The 21,580-nt window shown below is 37.5% G+C and overlaps 1 protein-coding gene across 3 annotated transcripts in view; it reads left to right on the top strand.

Annotated features, from left to right (window-relative positions):
• Positions 1-21,580, top strand: part of TOP2B (DNA topoisomerase II beta) — a 46,903-nt gene that overhangs the window by 15,889 nt on the left and 9,434 nt on the right. For all 3 annotated transcript variants that reach the window (XM_077302852.1, XM_077302851.1, XM_077302853.1), the window contains 23 exons: positions 1,390-1,535; positions 4,484-4,581; positions 5,781-5,993; positions 6,102-6,275; positions 6,379-6,480; positions 6,564-6,701; positions 8,310-8,448; positions 8,907-9,064; positions 9,390-9,515; positions 10,770-10,880; positions 11,244-11,349; positions 11,996-12,105; positions 13,152-13,244; positions 13,340-13,454; positions 14,070-14,191; positions 14,812-14,960; positions 15,797-16,028; positions 16,650-16,784; positions 16,875-17,075; positions 19,047-19,242; positions 19,340-19,431; positions 19,805-19,960; positions 20,468-20,551. In XM_077302852.1, coding sequence (XP_077158967.1) covers positions 1,390-1,535; positions 4,484-4,581; positions 5,781-5,993; positions 6,102-6,275; positions 6,379-6,480; positions 6,564-6,701; positions 8,310-8,448; positions 8,907-9,064; positions 9,390-9,515; positions 10,770-10,880; positions 11,244-11,349; positions 11,996-12,105; positions 13,152-13,244; positions 13,340-13,454; positions 14,070-14,191; positions 14,812-14,960; positions 15,797-16,028; positions 16,650-16,784; positions 16,875-17,075; positions 19,047-19,242; positions 19,340-19,431; positions 19,805-19,960; positions 20,468-20,551 — 3,196 coding nt within the window. The remainder of the gene's footprint in view (positions 1-1,389; positions 1,536-4,483; positions 4,582-5,780; positions 5,994-6,101; positions 6,276-6,378; positions 6,481-6,563; positions 6,702-8,309; positions 8,449-8,906; positions 9,065-9,389; positions 9,516-10,769; positions 10,881-11,243; positions 11,350-11,995; positions 12,106-13,151; positions 13,245-13,339; positions 13,455-14,069; positions 14,192-14,811; positions 14,961-15,796; positions 16,029-16,649; positions 16,785-16,874; positions 17,076-19,046; positions 19,243-19,339; positions 19,432-19,804; positions 19,961-20,467; positions 20,552-21,580) is intronic.

Here is a 21,580-nt window from a genome sequence, read left to right as displayed (position 1 = left end):
ATCTTTTCCACCCTTTCTCTCCTGCTTCCTTCCAAATTTACCTCTTTCTTGCATTATTCCTAGCACTACCTTTTTAGTGTTGTGTTTTGGGTACTTTATCCCTGTGCCATAACTTTAAAAATATATTCTGCAAATATGGGGATTCTTTTTTGTTTACAGAGACATATCTCTGGTGAGTGGATTTTTTTTTTGGATCCACATATGGGCTGTTAGATATGTTGATTATTTTCATTTTTGTTTACTTTGAACTCTTAAGGATGTGACAGAGAACTCAGTTATCTGTTTTTCTTAGGAACTAGACAGTCAAAAAAGTTTTAAATAAACAATTCTCATACTGTTTAGCTTTGGTATTTTTCTGAATTAATCTTTGCCTCTCAAATTTTCCTGATTTGATAACTGAAGAAAATATTTATGAGTGGGTGACAAGTTATTAGATTATATTAATCAAATTTAAATGGTTGTATTCAAGACTGTGTTGTGCATTTTTCTGTTTAGACTGAATCTGAGAAATAAAATCTGTACTTTAGCCACAGCTGTATAATTTAAATAAATCTACCTTTCTATCACTCATCGTGGATCAACTAGACTGCAGTCACACAAGTGAATTGTTTGTTAGTTTTGTGTAAATGAGGTGCACCTTGAAAGAGGCTTCTGCTATATGTGTATATGCTTTCATACATGCTGGGTAATGCATTTCCAATTTACTTTCAGTGCACTTTGCAACTGGATTTTTTCTGTACAAAATGTCAAACCCATCAGCAAACAATTGTTAAAGTGCATTATTCAGTGTGTGTGAAAGCAACAGATTACTGCGTGTATGAAAGAGTTCAAAATGAAAGAGTTCAAAAGAGCACTCAGAAGTTTTGGTATGATCCTATAAAGATTCTACATTGTGGTGGTAATTGCTAACAGCAATTACTAGTAGATAATTTTTTCTTAAGAAGCCACTGAACTCTGTGCTCTCAAGACTGTTTCCAGGGGAATGATTAAGGGGGTAGTGTAGAACATAGATGAGCTATAACTCTTCTAAGGCTGCCTCCCAATTCACATTTGTGGATTTTTTTCTTCCAAATTTTTACTTTTGGAACAGTTTTTGTGTTAATCTGTCTGCTGACAAACAGCAGGATGCGGATAAATATTCTCATTATATGAGGAAGGCCTACGGCGACAGGCAAACTTCTTTGAGACAACTTGTTTCACTGTTGGGTTCTTATTGAAGATCTCCTGATATGTTTCCACTGGTCCCTGAGGATTTCCAGGAATTCAGACTGAAAGGCCAACATTATCCACTAAAATTTGATAGACTGTATATTTTCAATTGTGTTGTTGATATCTACCTTCAAACTTCTTATACACCTTTTGAAAGAAATATTGATTTTTTACTTTCAGGGAATCAAATATTATAAGTATCTGGAATAATGGAAAAGGCATTCCAGTTGTGGAACATAAGGTGGAGAAGATGTATGTTCCTGCTTTAATCTTTGGACAACTCTTAACCTCCAGCAATTACGACGATGATGAGAAAAAAGTTACAGGTGACATACATACATACATACATACATACATACATACATACATACATACATACATACATACATACACATATACATACATATACATACATACACATACATACATACATACATACATACATACATACATACATACATACATACATACATACATACATACATACATACATATATATATATATATATATATATATATATATATATATATATATATATATATGTTTTGGAGAAATTAGAATTAGTTGTCGTACAGTGATTCCTTTATGACATTTGTAAATAATATCATGAACTTTTATGTTTGTTACTTGGTGACTGGCTTTATAGTATGGGTAATAGCATTACATAGAAGTTCAGCTGCATATGATTCTAGGGTTAAATTTTTTAGCACAACAGTAAGTTGTGTTCTGTTCCTAGAGTTTTATAACACTTATATAACCATCATCTGCAAGGATTTTTTTCTCAAAATTGTTTTCTGCATGCATGTGTTGTAAAGTACTGTCTTTTCATAGTTGCTCATTCATACTGTTCTTCAGGAGGATTAGGAATTAGGACCAGATTGAAGATTATCATGCAAGAAACTTTGTCCAGACCTAACAATAACCTCCAAGGCAAAGATATAAAGTGAACAAAGCTTCAAATGCAATTTGAAAAAGAGCTCAGATTTTTAAAAAGTTGATACAATGTTTGAGGCCTTTCATCTTTATAGGAGAAACCCAGATATATGGACTGATTGTTTTAGCCAGCTTGGTGTAGTAGTTAGGAGTGCGGACTTCTAATCTGGCGAGCCAGGCTTGATTCCGCACTCTCCAACGTGCAACCAGCTGGGTGACCTTGGGCTTGCCACAGCACTGATAAAGCTGTTCTGACCGAGCAGTGATATCAGGGCTCTCTCGGCCTCACCTACTTCACAGGGTGTCTGTTGTGGGGAGAGGAAAGGTTCTTCAAGGTTTTGCACCGTTATGCCGTATTAAACATAAATTTATGTAATTACACTGGACATTTTAGATGAGTCCGAAGTAGTAATTGATATCATTTTTAAACATTAGGAGTCAGTGAATGCCAAAAAGCAGTAATTGCTGTTGCAGTCAATTAAATCCCATTTCAGCAAACCTATGCTAATTCAGACTTTGATTATGCATGGAACCATTTTGAATCATTCTGTGTAATCCTTGATGCTACATTAAACTAAGATAAGAAGATTGATGAGAGGTTTTTCCCATAAATTATACCTAATACTAAAATTGCATTACTTTTTTAGTTTAGACTTCTGCTACATATTTCATTGTTCTGTGTGAAAAGGTTGAATATTGTTGCTTTTATTTTAATTAGAAACCAAATTGGATGTGATTGTAGCAAAACCATAGGATCTCCTGTCAGCACTTGCCTCTAGAAACCAGTTTTAGTAGTTTTTCTCCTTGTGGCTGTTAAAGGAAACTCACTGTGTTTAAAAAAAAACAACAGCTTAAAAATAATTTGTGGTAGAGAGGTTTAGCCCTTCCAATTTGGTACTTCATTTCACCTTGTTGATTTATAGGGGATTTAGAGGGTTGGGTCCTGTTGCTATAGCTGTATCCTACCGTGATACTGTGATTTTCATGAATACTAAATTGGAAACATACTAAATTGTGAAACTGTACCTTTAAATACGTTGGGAAGAGAGCTGATCACTCCAGTCAGGTCTTGCTGTTTCCATCCTTGCACCACTAAAAGTGCAGCAGTAGCATGAAAAAAGCATTCTCTAGCATATACTGATAGATTATCATGAAAAAACCTTATACTGATTATCAGGTAAAAACCTGGGTTACCATCAGTGAGATCAGGACCCTAAGGAAAGAGCTCCTGACTACAGCTGGACAGGGGAGGGGAGATGGGGAGTTAACTCCAATAAATAGCCATCTTTTATTGTGTTGGGGGGGTTATGTTTTGGGTTGTTTTATTCTTTTATTGTAAACTGCTGCAATTCTTTGAGAATATTTAGAACACAAAGGAAACTTGGTTCTTAACATCTATTTCCATTAACCCATTAATTTTATCCAACCACACGACTACCACATATGATAAAAGGATTCAGTAGCATCATAGAGTCTCTAACATTTCCCATCATATTGAATACTAATTCCTATAGGAGTTACATACCACCCGTAAAACATACCCATTTTCTCTCAACATTTTGTGAGTATGTTTTTACACCATAACTGCTCCCATTCTTCATATAAAATGTTATGATACAAGTTATGCATCCACTTAATCATACAATTAGTTATTAAAATTGGTTCCATCCTTTTTAGCTGGTTTTCTGCAGACTTTCTAAAGAAGTAATTTCATCTTCAATTAGGACATTCACTTAGACAGTCTTGGCCTCTCCAAATCAGTCATTTTGGCATTATTCTGGTTGAGAGTCATCACAAAGGACAGAATTCTGTCTTTTAAGAATTAGCAGTCCCTTACTGTTGTACCTGGGTTAAATAATTTGACTGAGCTAATGTCAGTGTGATGCCCTTTAATTGGAAGCAAGCTGTGTTGGCTTTTTGGTCCATTTCAGAGCCACTAATTCTGGGTGGGAAATTCCTGGAGATTTGGAGGTGGGTCCTAGGCTGGGTGAAGTGAGTTCAGTAGGGATGTGATGCCACACGCTCCAAAGCTACCATTTTTCTTTTGGGAGACTGATCTCTATAGCCTGGAGATAATTTGTAAGACCTCCTTTCACCTGTTGGTTGGCAATCCTTGCCCAGTAGTATATGACTTGGAATCTTCCTGGTCAAACAGATTGAAGCTAACTTGAAAAACGTGATCTGCAGTCTCTTGCCCTACCTAGTCTATGCTAAACTAGCCTCTGAGTATTATCAGAGTTTAAATTAAGCATTTTATTTACCAAGTTCGTACATTTGACAGATTTGATTTTGGAGTGAGATGTCCTTTCACCGCACCTAATGCTTATTTGTTTTTTACAGGTGGTCGTAATGGCTATGGTGCAAAACTTTGTAATATATTCAGTACAAAGTTTACAGTTGAAACTGCTTGCAAAGAATACAAACACAGTTTTAAACAGGTATGCTGGTTTCCCTTGAATTCTTTTTGCCTTTGTTATTTGGCTGAGAAATAGATATAAAGATTATGTGTGTTTGTGTGTATATATATAAAATGTTTGTATATTCACTAGTAAGTTGTGAAGGTATCTGTTAGCATAATAATGTTTTGGGTGCTTTTGCACATCAAACATAATTTCCTTGTTTTGCAAAGTAGCTAATTTAATTCTGTACAAAGATACAACTTATATTATCCTTATTAATTGTCTTGGTCGTAGTTGAGCACCAACATTTCTACAAAAACAGTTATGCTAAAGAACCCTTTCCCCCATTATATTAAGTTTCTGGACAGGGTGCAGGCAAATTGATCTATGTTTTCACAAAGAAGTTCTAAGTGCCTGGATAGAGGGAAATATTTGGAATTTTCAGGGCTGTTATTTTGTTATAAATAGAGCATATCTGTTTCCAGTCATAGGACATCTGTTATGAACATACCCCCCTCAAAAAAAAGATGTCAGCAAAAATACATGATAGCATAGGACTAAAGTATCTTCTAAACTCTGAAATTTATAATGAACACATTTTATATATTTGGAAATTTTCAAGAAAACTGTGTGAAGGAAAATGGTTTGAAATTCACTCAAGGGCCTCTGATTTTCCCATATCATTAGTGTGGAGTTGACAAATTTTAATCAGATACCTAATTTATGAGTTGATGATCTATTATAGCAGCATTACACAACCATGTTGTTGACATCTTTTAATAATGGCATAGGGCATATTATTTATTTAATTTATACTCCACTTTTCATTCCAATGGAGACCCAAGGCAGTTTGGATTGTTCTCATCTCCTGTGAGTAAGGTTAGGCTGAGTATGTGCAACTGGCCCACAGTTACCCAATGAGCTTCCATAGTACAAGCGGGGATTTGAACCTGATTCTCCCAGATACTAGTCCAGTAGTCTTAACCACTACACACCACACTGGTCAAACTCATCATGTTAATTCTTTACACATCGTTTGTAAAATAAGTTGATTGTTTTTCTTTTAAACATTGTTTTCTACATAAGATAAAAATAAATGTAAACTTAACCCAACACTGAATAACCCAGCCTGTTTTAAAGTTTATACATGTAAACTATATATTTGTTTTAGAATACAGATTACTGGTTTAGAATACAGGGGGAAAATGTTGTATCTCTCTCTTTTTTCCCCTACAAAGACTTGGATGAACAATATGATGAAGACATCGGATGCCAAGATTAAGCATTTTGAAGGAGATGATTACACATGTGTGACATTCCAACCAGATCTTGCTAAATTTAAAATGGACAGACTTGACAAAGATATTGTGGCCCTCATGACAAGAAGAGCCTATGATTTGGCTGGAGCATGCAAAGGGGTCAAAGTTTTGTTTAATGGAAAGAAGCTACCTGTAAGATGCTTAAGTAAAATATTTCTGCAATTGAATATATTTTTTAAAAAAGCAATAATAAGCAATACACAGTTTTCGTTAAATTGTTTTTATTTTTGTTGAATCAAGGTGAATGGCTTTCGTAGTTATGTTGATCTTTATGTCAAAGATAAACTGGATGAAACTGGAGTTGCCCTGAAAGTTATCCATGAACTTGCAAATGAACGCTGGGATGTATGTCTTACTTTGAGTGAGAAAGGATTTCAGCAAATCAGCTTTGTGAACAGTATTGCTACCACAAAGGTTAGTTATTTTACTTGCCATACAGTGGAAGACTTAAAAAATGTACTTACAGTTGAGAAATATGAATATTTCACTTTGTCTTTGTTCTATTTTTTAACTTCAGGGTGGTAGGCACGTTGATTATGTTGTAGATCAAATTGTTGGAAAATTGATAGAAGTGGTGAAGAAGAAGAACAAAGCTGGTGTTTCAGTGAAACCATTCCAGGCAAGTCAACTTCCATATTTCAAAGAATTTCTAGAAGCAAGAATCAGTCCATCATTTAAATAGCTTTAATTTTTTTTAACCAGGTAAAGAATCACATATGGGTTTTTATTAATTGTCTCATTGAAAACCCAACTTTCGATTCTCAAACAAAAGAAAACATGACACTTCAACCTAAAAGCTTTGGGTCCAAATGCCAGCTATCAGAGAAATTTTTCAAAGCCGTAAGTATTGCATATTGCTTTCTTGCTATATTTGTTTATGCCAGCTATCAGAGAAATTTTTCAAAGCCGTAAGTATTGCATATTGCTTTCTTGCTATATTTGTTTATGAAAAATATGTAAAGAGTTGGCCTGTTTGCATTGGGGGGAAATGATTTGTTCCACTTGTTCTTGCTCACAAAACTTACAATTTTACTATAAGCAACACATTTTCTACATTGTGGGATGTTACTTGTGGGGTTACTTGTGGGGTTACTTTGTTCCCTGTGCTGTTCAATCTCTATGTGAAGCCCTGAAGGGAAATCATTTTTCATAGGGTGCTGTCAATATTTTGATGACACCTCATTTTCCTTTCCTTTATCCATATTGCTTGGGGATGCTGTAAAGTCTCAAACCAATGCCTGACTGCTGCAGTTGAATGGCTAAAGCTAAGCAATCTGAAAATGAGACTTAATTTTGCTTGGTAAGCCTAAGACCCGAAGGAAATGGGATGCTCCACATTTGATGGGGACTAATTGCCTCTTGCGGACTCAGCCAGGGGGTGATTCTGGATCCAGTTCAAACTTTATTACAGTCGTTCAGACCAAGTTTGATTCTGGCTCCAGCTTTATTTCAGGAGATGCAAGTTGATGCAGCTGCAAAAAAGCCATTCTTCCAACTTTACTTTGCTTGGAAGATAGCCCTCTGAAAATCCCCAATTATGGCCAACATCGCCACCATCTAAGGCCTGGCCTGACCCAGGCTGTCGGAAGATCAGTGTTAAAGGAATGCGGGTTCTTCCACAGGCTGGGGAGTGCAGTGGGCGCAGGCAAGGGCTGGGTTGGGCCAGCCCTGTGCATAATTGGAGGAGCCGGGCCTTCACGCCCAGGTCCCCCCACGACCTACGACGTCTCTGCAGGGGCACCTTTCGCTCCTGCCAGCTTCGCGCAGCTGACGGGCATCCCCCCACCCCAACCATGGTGGGAGAGCAGCATGCTGCTCCCCACCATCATGCAGCAGGGGGGGCTATGCCCCCAATCCCCCCTCCGCTGCCAGCACTTCAGCACGTGTCCGTTGCTTCCAGCTCTACATTGCCTGCGCGGGGCCGTTGCTCCGGGGCAGCCAGCGCATGCCCAGGAATCTCCGCCCCCTTGTATAATTGTGGGACTGCAGGGCTTTCGGTCACGGCTCAATGGCACGGCAGCAGCTCGACATAGCTGCCACCATGCATAATCGGTCAGTGTGGCTTACAATAGCCTTCCCTTCTTCCCACCATAGTTACCCTGTGAGGTAGTTACCCCGAGAGAGCTCTGACAGGACTACTTTGTGAAAACAGCACTTTCAGGTCACCCAGCTTGGCTGCATATGGAGGAGTTATCAGGTTAGAAACCGGATTAGAAGCTACCACTCTTAACGACTACACCGAGCTAGTTCTGTATGTTGATCATTATTTTTTAAAAACGAAACATAACTGGTAGAAGGTTGAAGTATTATTTTTCTGTTGCAGTAATAATAGGAGAAAAGTGGATTTAGATCTTTTAAGTACATTATTTTGCTTTAATCACGATGAAGCTTTTTTGTTTTAATATTCTCAGTTATGGTATTGTCTTTGATTATTTTTTTTCCTTATAGGCCTCCAACTGTGGTATTGTAGAGAGTATCTTGAATTGGGTGAAATTCAAGGCACAGACTCAGTTGAACAAAAAATGTTCATCAGTGAAACACAGCAAAATCAAGGGAATTCCCAAACTTGATGATGCAAATGATGCTGGTAAGAATTAACCATTTTCTGTCCTGAACTGCCATATAAAGCAAATGCAGTTTATTTTTCTCCTGTGAGAAAAAAAATATTCTGGAAATAAGTTTTCTATAATCATTAAGTATGTATACATATTAAAGAGAGAATTTCCTGACACGGTCAAAAATAGCTACTTATTTTTTCCAAATAAGACAGTTTTATCTGCTTCTGAATGCAAGCTGCACACAGCAATGCAAAGGCAAGCCTCTTTTCTGCATTATGGTTGTCAGTTATTCTTTATTGCTAAAAAAACAAAACTAATCTGTGTTTATTTGAAAACATAACTCATTGAATATGAATTTTTCTTTTTTGAGTGCATTTTTGTGTGGTTTATAGTAGGCCAACTTCTTTATCTCTTATTAAATACAGTTAAGATTGAAGGCTGATTTAATTTTATTTCTTATTTCCTTTCCTTCCCCACCCCTTTTTAGGTGGAAAACATTCCTTGGATTGTACCTTGATTTTAACTGAGGGAGACTCAGCCAAATCGTTAGCTGTCTCTGGCTTAGGTGTCATTGGAAGAGACAGATATGGGGTTTTCCCACTCAGGGGCAAAATTCTTAATGTTCGGGAAGCATCTCACAAACAGGTAAAGAATGGCAGTTTTTAAGATTTAATGTATAGCTGATAATTGGGGTTGTGAGCTCTGGATTATGAAATGGTTGGAGATTTTGGGTGTGGAGCTGATAATGAGGTTTGGGGAGGAGAGAGACCTTACTGCGATATAATGTTATAAAGCCCGCCTTCCAAAGTAGCCATTATTTTCCAGGTGAGCTGATCTCTTTTATCTGGAGACCACCTGGAATTCCAGGAGATTTCTAGTCATCACCTAGAAGCTGGCAACCCAGCTGTGATGATATGAGTGTGTGTATATATATGTATGCTAAGCTGTTTCTTGTCTACATTTTATTCAGATCATGGAAAATGCAGAAATTAACAACATCATAAAAATAGTAGGTCTACAATACAAGAAAAGCTATGAAGATCCTGAGTCTTTGAAATCACTGAGATATGGAAAGATTATGATCATGACAGATCAGGTCAGTAAAGATGTGAAATTCAAACACAAGCAATGTTTGTTTGGATAGTAGTCCTCCTTTTACCTAACTCTGCAGAAAGAAATTGATTCAAAACAGAAAGGATTTCCTTTGGGCATTTGTGTTAAAGTCACATTTTGTGAAATTCTGTAATTAAATGTGGAAGTTTACTAATATAAACATGCAAAGAAATTGTGTTCAGATCCTGCTCATTTAAGGAATTAAACATATTGTTCTTATTCTTTAAACTGTTATGTGACATGTTCAGGATCATCTATGAATTCTGTAGTCATTCCCATAAGTTTTAGTGGGAAATACATTCCCACTTGTAATTCTTTACCTCAAATTAGAATGAAATTTTCAGGTATTGTCCCCCTCAACTAAGGAAGCATCCTTCCCCATTGTTGATTGTATAGGAAAATGTATCCTTTGTTCTGGCTGTAGTAAAAGGCATAACATATTTCCAGCCCTAACTGCCTTCCAAATTTTCTGGGAGTATAGCGTTTACTGATGTGATCCTGTCTGCCAGATTACAAACAGAGAAAACAATGTCTCCCCGATTGTACAGGCTATTAAATATCCTGTGCCAGAATGGGCAAGTAGATACTTGGGGATATCCATCCTTTTGCACTACAAGGAGAGAGGTGCTAAAACGTGTTTATTCACACAAACCATGTATTAGATTCCTTCCCCTCTTCATGTTTCTAGCAACTGTAACTAACTTCATTTTCCCCAGCTATTCAAGAGCCAATGGGGTGGGGTGAATTTGTTAAAGTAGAGACAGCCATTCTAACTCCTCTATCATACCGCGAATACAAACCTTTTTCCAAAAATGCCAGGCAAGCTCCAGGTTTCCAGGACAAGGTATATGTGGACTTAGGCTTAAGTGGCAAAATTATTTTCTCTGTTTCCTTTCCTGCATTTTGTTACACTGCCATAGACTTAAAGCATTGCTTTTCCTCACTCCTACCATCACATTAACATCTGGGCTGGCTTAGACAAGCAATGCTTTAGTTTATAGTATATAAAATAGGAGCCCACACTGAATTCTGTAATGTGATTGGGAAAACATTGTGCACAAACATGAATCTATCTTTCACAAACAAAGGTTCCAGTTACAAAATTTCATGGAAGTGTTAATATATATAGTATATTATTAATAAATGAAAGCATCCTCCTATACAATCCCCAGAAAATTTTGAACTATCTTTTATGATAGCATGCAGCATTTACTGATATTTTTCTTTTCATGTTCAGGATCAGGATGGATCCCATATTAAAGGCTTGCTGATCAATTTTATTCATCACAATTGGCCATCCCTTTTGAAGCATGGTTTTCTTGAGGAATTCATTACACCTATTGTAAAGGTGTGTCACATGCTCATATTATGTTTTTCTGATATGCACAATGAATGTGTTGTAGCAAATAAAGAACACTGTTAACAGCTCCTGGTTTATTCTTCTTTAGTATACTATTTCTAACAATTTCATATATACATACAATGAAATGGAGTGAGGAAAGAACTGCCAGAACAAAACATGCAACCTGTTTGTAGTCACTTTATACTAATAGTTAACCATGTTAGAGCTTATCAAGTAGTATGTGTACGTTTGTGTGTGGGGAGAAACAGATTTATTGAGCACTGTGGAAAACTATCACAATTTAAATCTATCACGGAAATAATTACATTATTTAAAAAAAAACAACTAACTGATATTTTTCTATTTTAGGCAAGCAAAAATAAGCAGGAAGTTTCCTTCTATAGCATTCCTGAATTTGATGAATGGAAAAAGCATATGGAGAATCACCGAGCATGGAAGATAAAATACTACAAAGGTTTGTGTTAGATATCCCTCCCCTCCCCCTCAAAACAACTAGGACTCATTATGCACAGGGGTTTTAGCGCACATTCGGGGTGGAATGGCGGCGACTAAAATCACTGATAACGCACGGTGCCGGCTGCAGCCGCGTTCACGAAACGCGGAAGAAAGCGCAGCTTCCGGGTGACCGGGGCGCAACCAGAAGTGGCGCCGGGATCGCCGCGTGCATAATCGGTTACTCTGGGTTTTGACGCCATTGCGCCCCGCCCCGTGCATCTTCCCCCTCTGCGTTTTCCATGTGACCCGAAATCGCCGTTTCGGCGGCCGTGCATAATGGGCCTATGTGGCACTAAAAGATTCCTGCCCAGAACAGTCAAAGTTAGCAATTTTTGAACACTTACTTAGAAGTATTCCCCAATGAATAATGTGGGACTGACTTCTGAACAGAATTGCACCAAAGTCCCTTTGAAAATGACGAAACAACTTCATTATCTTACTCTTCATCATGACTAACTTTTAACTTCAGCAGAGAAGCTAATTTTTAAAATTAATATAATTATTAACTTGAAGTGAATTGTTTCACTTCTAGGTTGTATTTAGTTAATTTTTAATGAGAAGGAAGATTATTCAGAAACCATTTTTTTCCTTTTTCACTGGTGCAGGTTTGGGTACCAGTACTGCTAAAGAAGCAAAAGAGTACTTTGCAGATATGGAGAGACATCGAATATTATTTCGGTATGCTGGTCCTGAAGATGATGCTGCCATTACCTTGGTAACTATGCCCTTAGTTAATTCACCTCTATCGATTTGCTCTGTGTAGGGAAGAACACTTGTACACATATGATACCTTTTACCCCTGAAGGATAAATAACAGTTCTGAGTTGTCAGTTGAGATTGGAAGAGAGAAATGGGGTGGGGGAGACGTTAAGGCTCTTTCTCTCCAGTATTTTGGCCTTGATCCAAATTAGGCCCATCATTGGGGCATTTTTAGTCCTTTAAACATCTGGGGTATCCGAATTGTAGAATTCTACATCAGCTTTTGTCATTGTACATGAAGTTAGTATTGTTTTGTCCCAATATACTTTATTGACATTCTCTGGCAGCAGCCATATCATTAAAATTTTAAATTTGTCTATTTAAACTTGTCTAAATCTGGGTGTCTGCATGCAAACCTGGATATCTAAATCGGGAGGAAGGCAGGAGAGGAATCAATCTTTACTAAGGATCCTTTACACTTATGCAAATTAATAATGGGTCTCAGAGAATATTCTTTCTTTACTACAAAGCTGTTGCAGGAGATGTTTGTGCTTATGTGCACAGAAGAATGGAGAAATTGCTTTGCTAACACAAACACAAAGGATTGCTTGCCACTTTGGAGAGGAGAATGTAGCCTACAGCCCCACCTTTCCTAGATTTCTCCTTTCCCATAGCTCTTATCTGCTCTTTCGTATTAAAATATCAGTTTCAGAAACAAATTATCCAGTTTACCTTTTCTTACTAGAGATAACCTCCGGCTAATAGCTATTACAAATATAAAGGTATAGTGGTTTGAGAAAAATCTACTACTGACATGCTTTTCCTCAGGGTGACAAACAAAACTAATGTTGCAAAACAAAAGACAAATTAATTAAACAAAAAATATCAAATGTGCAATTAAACATATCCTAAATTTTTGCTGAAAAAAATAGCATTCTGTAAATACTACCATAGTAGCGAATCTCTCAGTGTATGTTAATACATATTGATTTTCAGGGTTCTGGTTAATGTGCATGTTTCCTAGTTGTAATTTGTCTGATCAACCTATATGAAATGTTTTAGGCCTTCAGTAAGAAAAAAATTGATGATCGAAAAGAGTGGTTGACAAATTTCATGGAAGACAGAAGACAACGTCGGTTGCATGGATTGCCAGAGGTATCTATCGTGTATTAAGAGGGAAAGGTGTTTCAGGTATTAAAGGGGAAATGCTTATTGGCATTGAAAGTAATAATAATTTTCATTTATTTTAGCAATTTCTCTATGGCACAGCAACCAAGCATCTAACTTACAATGATTTCATTAACAAGGAGCTGATTCTTTTCTCCAACTCAGATAATGAGCGATCCATTCCATCTCTTGTTGATGGTCAGTAGACTTCTATGAAGATTTATTTCTCTTCTGATGATGTCACTTTGTAGTTAGAATTGTCACCGTTAAGGCAGGCTCTGAATACTCTTGCATCTCTGTATTTTTGGATGTTGTTTCATAGTCTATGGTTTTAAATTTTATGTTTTTATACAGTTTTTAAATTCTATTTTATTGTTTATTAACTTGACTGTTATATTTTGTAAAGGCCCATGGCTATATACAAATAAATTTATTACTCGTTAGAATTGTTTTAAAAAGTAGGGGTCCCCTGGCCATTCAAGTTTATTATAACTAATCTCAGATTGATGTAAGACATTACTATTCCTCTGTTCTAAAAGGTTATTTTAATTAAAACATTTATGTACCACCTTTCCATTAATGACTTAAGATGGCTTGCAGTTTAACTTCATTAAAATAATACAATAAATACTAATAAAAGCAATTCATTGAAAACCTCATGTCAGTTGCTATTACCTTGTGTTTTCATTGAGCAAAAACAGACACAGGAAACATATCTTAAAACTGTTTATAATTGTGATTAGAAAGATATTGGGACAGCTAGGAGTAAGATTTTGGGAAAAATATTTTGAATAACTTTGTTCCTCAACACAGGTTTTAAACCTGGGCAGCGCAAGGTTTTGTTTACTTGCTTTAAGAGAAACGATAAACGTGAAGTTAAAGTAGCTCAGCTAGCTGGTTCTGTGGCTGAGATGTCTGCCTATCACCATGGGGAGGTGAGTATGAATAAAGGGACCTATGCATGTGTGCTTTATGTCTTAGTTCTGAGCAGGGCCAAGTTCATAAAGTAACCCTTTCCTTTATATGTGGAAGTGATTTCAAAGATGAATAGATGGGTAGAGAAGAACTTAGATTCCCCAGAGTTTTCCATGGGCAGAAGGATTTCTTATGGAGTGCAGCTCTGAAATGTTCTCTAAATTCTGTTTTTGGGGGTCCATTGTCCTTAAGTTGGGGGGCATTGTGAGCTGCTATGGGAGGGAGAATGTGAGTTGCACTGTGATCAGAAATCATGCTGCCTGTGGAAAAGCCTATGGGTGTTAGAAGACACCCGCTCCCTTCTGTCTTGATCATCTCTGAAGTTATTCCTCTTTCAGCAAATGGAACAGGCGTCAGGCCAGCCTGTTCATTTGTAAATGAGAATGTAGTAAAAGGGTGGAGGTTACAGTTTGGCAGAATGACTGATAGTTTTCGTCCTTCTATTCCAGCTTCCAAAGTAATAGACCCTTAAATAGCTATGTCCTCATTTCATTCTGCAGGTGATGATAAGTAGGATGTTGTAGTGAAAGGACTTAGTTTTATACATCATTGTGACAGTGCTTGATGGTTTTTCTTCTAGCAAGCTTTAATGATGACCATTGTCAACTTGGCTCAGAACTTTGTTGGAAGTAACAATGTCAGTTTGCTACAGCCTATTGGTCAGTTTGGTACTAGACTTCATGGTGGCAAGGATGCTGCAAGTCCTCGTTATATTTTCACAATGCTAAGGTAAAGTTTTGCTCAAAATAAAACAAACTAGTTCTATTACAGTTTTATAGAATTGGCAAGTATATATTTGTCTGAGGGATATGCTAGTGTATTAAATGAGTATTTTAGGCCGTCTGTAAAACTTATGAAATGCTGTTAAAACTATTTTAGAAAACAAGAGTCATTGGAAAATACAATAACACTAAGAAAAAAAGAAAAATAATTGAAATACTTGGAAAATCAGAGTCAAATTGTCTGAATTTCAGTCTGAGGAGGAGTCCCTAAAGCTGTCACTTTTGGAATTGGGATTCCTTTTCCATGTATTATTCAGTCATGTAACACAGATCACTGCAAAATTTGTAAGGCAGATTGTTGGAGGAAGAGGGACAAGGAGTTTTTTAAATCAAAATACTGCTTGGCACTATGATAATGTTTGAGTAAAAGTACCACCCATATGCTAAAAGCCAGTAGTATCATGGCAGTTTGCATCGATAGCAGATGGATACAAACTGCCAGTTCAATGTGCTCAAGACCCATGGATTACAGTGAGACATACACCTCACTTGTCCATGCACTGGATTGCAACCAAGGCCTGATTAAGATGCTTCCTATTCAGTACATAATTGGGGCAATATCAAAATACTCATTTCTGTTGCAAATAACATATCTCTCCTTATCTGGCACTGAAGGGAAAGTTTGTACACTGAGAAAGCTATGTATGCATTAAAACACTTGCTGTAGTATCCCCAGTCAGTGCTGTCAGTTTGAGGATGCAAAACTGAATGCCCTAATCTTTATAATGCAACAATATGAAACTTACTGACCTAAAAAGGAGCTTGTTTTTCTTTTCTTTAAAGCCCTTTGGCAAGACGACTTTTTCCAGTAGTGGACGATAATCTGCTTAAATTCCTTTTTGATGATAATCAACGCGTGGAGCCAGAGTGGTACATTCCCATAATTCCCATGGTCTTAGTAAATGGTGCTGAGGGCATTGGTACAGGATGGGCGTGTAAAATTCCAAACTATGACACCAGGGAGATTGTGAACAATATCAGGCGAATGTTGGATGGATTGGATCCTCATCCTATGGTAATATAACTTCAGGATAATATAATCAATCCATATGTAGAAGTAAATTATATTTTTTTTCATTTGGAAAGAAACAAAGCTGCCTTTTCTGTATACCAAGCAGACATAACACTGTCATAACCATGCATCTGTGTTTATAGGCAAGATGTTAGCATGTCAAAAATGGCTTAATAGCATTTTGTTTCAGGTGTGTTTGTCTCCCCCATTTATATCAAATGCAGCATATTTATGGCTTAAACATATTCTCAAAAAAGATCTGGTTGTCAAGGATAAGTGATCATGTATAGATGCCAATGATACTTTTCACTTTGCCAGCTTATTGGCTTTGAATTTAAAGGAGCTTTCTAGGGTTGTCCAATAAGTCCGCTCTGCACCTAAGGACAGTTGAAACAGTTTGACTGTCTTACCGTATGGATGGAAGTGTTCTGTGAAGTTTGTAACATGGTCCTGTTTTTGAAGTTTTAAGGACTGATTAGAATGCACCTCTAGTTCAGTTTTTAGGTTACTCTTTGAGGAAGTTCCTTCTATTAAAACAAACGTTTGTGTTTAGCAATCTGTGATGCTGACTAATAATTGTCATCAGTATTAATGACTGATATGTCATATTTTCTGTCTCTTTAGCTTCCAAACTACAAAAACTTTAAAGGAGCTATCCAGGAACTTGGTCAAAACCAATATGTAGTGAGTGGAGAAATATTTGTGATTGACAGAAACACAGTGGAAATTACAGAGCTTCCAGTTAGGACATGGACCCAGGTAAAATACTTTTTAAATGGTCTTAGATTTTGATTATCAGTGCTGTTTTCTTTTAAATAGTTGATTTTGTACTATCTGATGTAATTTTAGGTTTACAAGGAGCAGGTTTTAGAACCAATGCTGAATGGGACTGAAAAAACACCAGCATTAATTTCAGATTACAAGGAATATCATACTGATACTACTGTGAAATTTGTTGTGAAAATGACAGAAGAAAAGCTTGCTCAAGCAGAGGCTGCTGGACTTCACAAAGTCTTTAAACTTCAAACAAGTCTAACTTGTAATTCTATGGTAACTTTTCTATATGTTTGACTATCAGACTAAAATCACTTAACTGTTTTCTCTGTCAATTAGGCAATAGTTCTAGGCAGCACAAGAGTAAATATGTGTCCATTCATATTTATTTCCACAAAACGAAAGTGAGTTACCTAATATAGAGAAACATTTAGGAATGTAGAAGACCACAAGATAGCTTGAAAATGGTGGCGGTAAAACACTCTAAGATTTACAGGGTTTTAAAAAGTTTTGCCTTCATTTCTCAGTTCCTTATTGTCTACCTGTGATAGGAATGCTGTTTTTATGATCTGCCTTGAGCTATGAAATAAAAATTGGGCTCCAGCAACTAACTGGTGAAACAATGTGTTTGAAATGCTTCAGATATCCTACTGCGGTTTTTGCCCCCCATCATTTTTGATACTAGTAGTGGAGATTTGCTTGGCAGCTTTCAGTTCAACATGCATCGATTCTCATTCTTCATAAGTAATAATGCATTGAATTGTATTTTGTTTTATATTATTCATGGGTTACTGGAAAATGGATTCAGGGTTCAGTCTGAGGTTTGTGCTTGAAACACAGAAAGTTATCCTGAATATACATTCTGAACTTTATCTTGAAGGAATAGATGGCGTTGCATTGCATTCTGCATTTTCTTGAAGACTAGTTTGGCGATTAAATTTGTGCTTGAGCCTGTGCACCAAATTTGTATGCCATATTTCATTATGTTATTAGGGCATTCAGTTTTTCAGTATGTTATTCAATGGAGTTATGTTACAAATAAGGCTTTCAGTCAGGCTTTTGACAAGGTTCCCCATGATGTTCTGATGGGTAAACTGGAGGACTGTAGACTAGGTTTTCTGATGGTTAGGTGGCTTGGGAACTGTCTAGAAAACTGTACTCAAAGAGTGGTCATCAATGGTATTTTAACAGAGTGGAGGGAAGTGAGCAGCGGAGGACCAAGCCCTATGAGGAAAAGCTGAGGCACTTGGGAATGCTCAGCCTGGAGAAGAGGAGGTTGAGAGGAGCATGATTGCTGTCTTTACGTTTTTGAAAGGTTGACACTTTGTAGTGTAGTGGTCCCCAACCTTTTTCCAGTTGAGGACTGCCTCCAGGGTTGAGGGAAAGCTGCTGGCCCGGCCACGCGAATGCGCATTTTTGCTAGCAGGTGGCGCTAACGTGCATGCGCAGAATAGCAGTGCATGCATGTTTTCGCAAGCAGGGGGCGCTAATGCGCATGCGCAGCAGCTCCTTGCACGTGCATTAGCGTCTGCTGGCATGCCGGAGACCGCGCCTGCCTCTTCCCCCCCTCTCACAGCAAGAAGCTAGCCAGGCCGCGAGCTTCTCGCAGCGGGGTGGGGGAAGAGGCAGGTATGGTTGCTGGCAGCCCGGCACCAAGGCCTTCGCGGCCCGGCACCGGGCCACAGACTGGGGGTTGGCGACCCCTGACTTAGAGGAGGGCAAGGAAAGGTTCCTGTTGGCAATAGAGAATAGGAACCACAGTAATGGGTTTAAGCTACATGTAGAACGATATCAGGAAAAGGATTTTCACAGAATTAGTTCAGCAGTGAAATCAACTGCCTAGGAGGTGGTGAGCTCTCCCTCACTAACAGTATTCAAGCAGCGGCTGGACAGATACTTATCCTCGATGTGTTAGACTGATCCTGCATTGTGAGGCTGTATGGCACCTTCCATGATTCTAAATACATATATGAGTGAACTGAATGTTAGAGACCCAAGCTTTGGTTAATTGGAACTCTTTAATTTGCTAGCAAACATGACTTGATCAAAACTTGCAAGTAGTTACAATATTACTCAGAAGAGGTCTATAATTTCTACTTCAAACTGAGAACATTTCAAAAGGGTTGCAGTTCTGTTTTCATATTATTTTTGCCAATGTGACTTATGCAAATATTCATACTTCTTGAACTTATCTAACTATGTACAATACTTGGAATTATTTTAATCCAGTATTTTATATTTGTATAGGTGCTATTTGATCACATGGGATGTTTGAAGAAATATGAAACAGTACAGGACATTCTGAAGGAATTCTTCGATTTACGATTAAATTATTATAGCTTGCGCAAGGAATGGCTTGTAGGAATGCTAGGGGCAGAATCTACCAAGATGAACAATCAAGCTCGTTTTATTTTAGAGAAAATACAGGGAAAAATTTCCATAGGTAAGAAAACAACCTTTTACGAGATATCTATAGCTTTAAGCACAAATAAGCGTAAATAAAAACAATATATTCTTCAATCCTTTTTTATTTCACATAGAGAATAAATCAAAGAGAGATTTGATTCAGATGTTAGTCCAGAGGGGCTATGAATCTGATCCTGTGAAGGCCTGGAAGGAAGCACAAGAAAAGGTAACCCATGCCAAAAATGTGAAAGATTCTTGACATGAAGAGTTTTCATCAGGGGTAGCCAAGCTTTGGGTCTCCAGATGTCTGTGGACTACAATTGCCATGAGTCCCTGTCAGCAGCATCTTTTAATAGAGCAATAATTAAGAAGTGTGTCACTTATGGGAAGTTTCATTTATGGCAGTATTATGGAAAACTCCCAAAATGAATCCCTGTTGATTATGTCAAGCTGCCAATGATAATGGAAGAACTCATGAGTTTGCCAAAAGCTGAATCTGTACATCTGTAATTGTCTAACATGCAAGTAATTGATAATGTCATGTTATATATTTGAAATGTGTTAAGTGTAGTGGCATAACTGATTTGTTTTTGTTGTAGACTACAGAAGAAGAAGAAATGCAGAATATGAATGATGACAGTTCCTCTTCTTCAGGATCTACCTCGGGCCCAGATTTCAACTATATTTTAAACATGTCTCTGTGGTGTCTCACAAAGGAGAAAGTAGAAGAGATAATTAAACAGCGAGACTCAAAAGTGAGTATTTTTTCAGAGTTCTACTTTTATATTAAGTCATCTGTATTAGATGAGGCAACTTCACATTACAAGTAATACTACAAGATGTTGTAATATAATTGGTGGAGTTTGTTAGTTTGTTTTACTGGATTTTAGAATTGAGTACCCTAACCTGGATAGCCCAATCTAGCCTGAGGTCATCAGATCTCGGAAGGTAAGTAGGGTCAGCCCTGGTTAATATTTGTATGGGAGACTACCAAGGAATACCTGGGTCACTACACAGAGACGGACAATGGCAAACTACTTTTGAACTTCTCTTGCCTTGAAACCATCGGGTTGCCATTAGTTAGAATAAATAATTAAATAAATGAACAGTTGTGTGAATAAAAACAGTGAATTGCATAGGTCTTTGTATGGTTCACCACCCTACTGTAATTTGATAATATTAGACTGGGTTTCTGATGTATTGGTTATTTATAATGTTCTTATTGCATTTTCTTTTTTTTTTACATTTTCTTTTATTTTTAGGGAAGGGAACTCAATGACCTCAAGAGGAAATCATCTTCAGACCTTTGGAAAGAGGACCTAGCAGCTTTTGTAGAAGAGCTTGATGTATGCCATAATCTCAGTACTTGTATAGTATTCAGAATTAATGCCTTGACAGTGGCAGGTAGCTTGAAGGAACTGTTCTTAATATTTAGAATCATAGAATAATCGAGTTGGAGGGGATCTCATGGGTCATCTAGTCCAACCCCCTGCACTATGCAGAACACTCACATCCCAGTCGCTCATCTACTGTAACCTGCCACCCCTTTGCCTTCACAGAATCAGTCTCTCTGTCAGATTGCTATCCAGCCTCTGTTTAAAAATTTCCAAAGATGGAGAACCCACCACCTCCCGAGGAAGCCTGTTCCACTGATAAACTTCTCTAACTGTCAGGAACTTCTTCCGGATGTTTAGATAAAATTTCTTTTGAATTAATTTCATCCCATTCGTTTTGGTCTGTCCCACTGGGGCAAGAGAGAACAATTATGCTCCATTCTCCATAAGGCACCCTTTTAAATACTTGAAGATGGTTATCAGATCCCCTCTCAGTCGTCTCCTCTCTAGGTTAAACAGACCAAGTTCCCCAACCTTTCTTCATATGTCTTGGTCTCCAAACCCCTCACTATCTTTGTTGCCCTCCTCTGGACACGTTCCAGTTTGTCAACATCCCTCTTCAACTGGGGTGCCCAAAACTGAGCACAGTACTCCAAGTGAGGCCGAACCAGAGCAGAGTAGAGCAGTACCATCACCTCTCTTGATCTGGACACGATACTCCATTTGATACAGTCCAAAATCCCATTTGCCTTTTTAGCCACTGAATCACACTGCTGACTCATGTTCAGTGTATGGTCTACTAAGACTCCTAGATCCTAGTTATTCATTTTCATTTGAAGAAATTCTCTTGAAAATGGAATCTGTTGCTCTGTCTGTCTTTATTAGTATAAGTGTTGTCTTGTTACCATAAATGAAAGGCCAGAATGTGCAGATTCACTGGCTACTAAGTTTTGGTAGGTATGTGTCATCATAAGCAGATATACTTTTCTGAGTTCATTGAAGTCAGTGGTTGGATCCAACACTCAAGTGTGCACCTGCTTC

Source organism: Paroedura picta, chromosome 11 (assembly GCF_049243985.1).
Source record: "Paroedura picta isolate Pp20150507F chromosome 11, Ppicta_v3.0, whole genome shotgun sequence".
Taxonomy (NCBI): domain Eukaryota; kingdom Metazoa; phylum Chordata; class Lepidosauria; order Squamata; family Gekkonidae; genus Paroedura; species Paroedura picta.
Note: the sequence above shows the minus strand (reverse complement) of the source record. Positions and strands in the feature narration are given on the sequence as shown.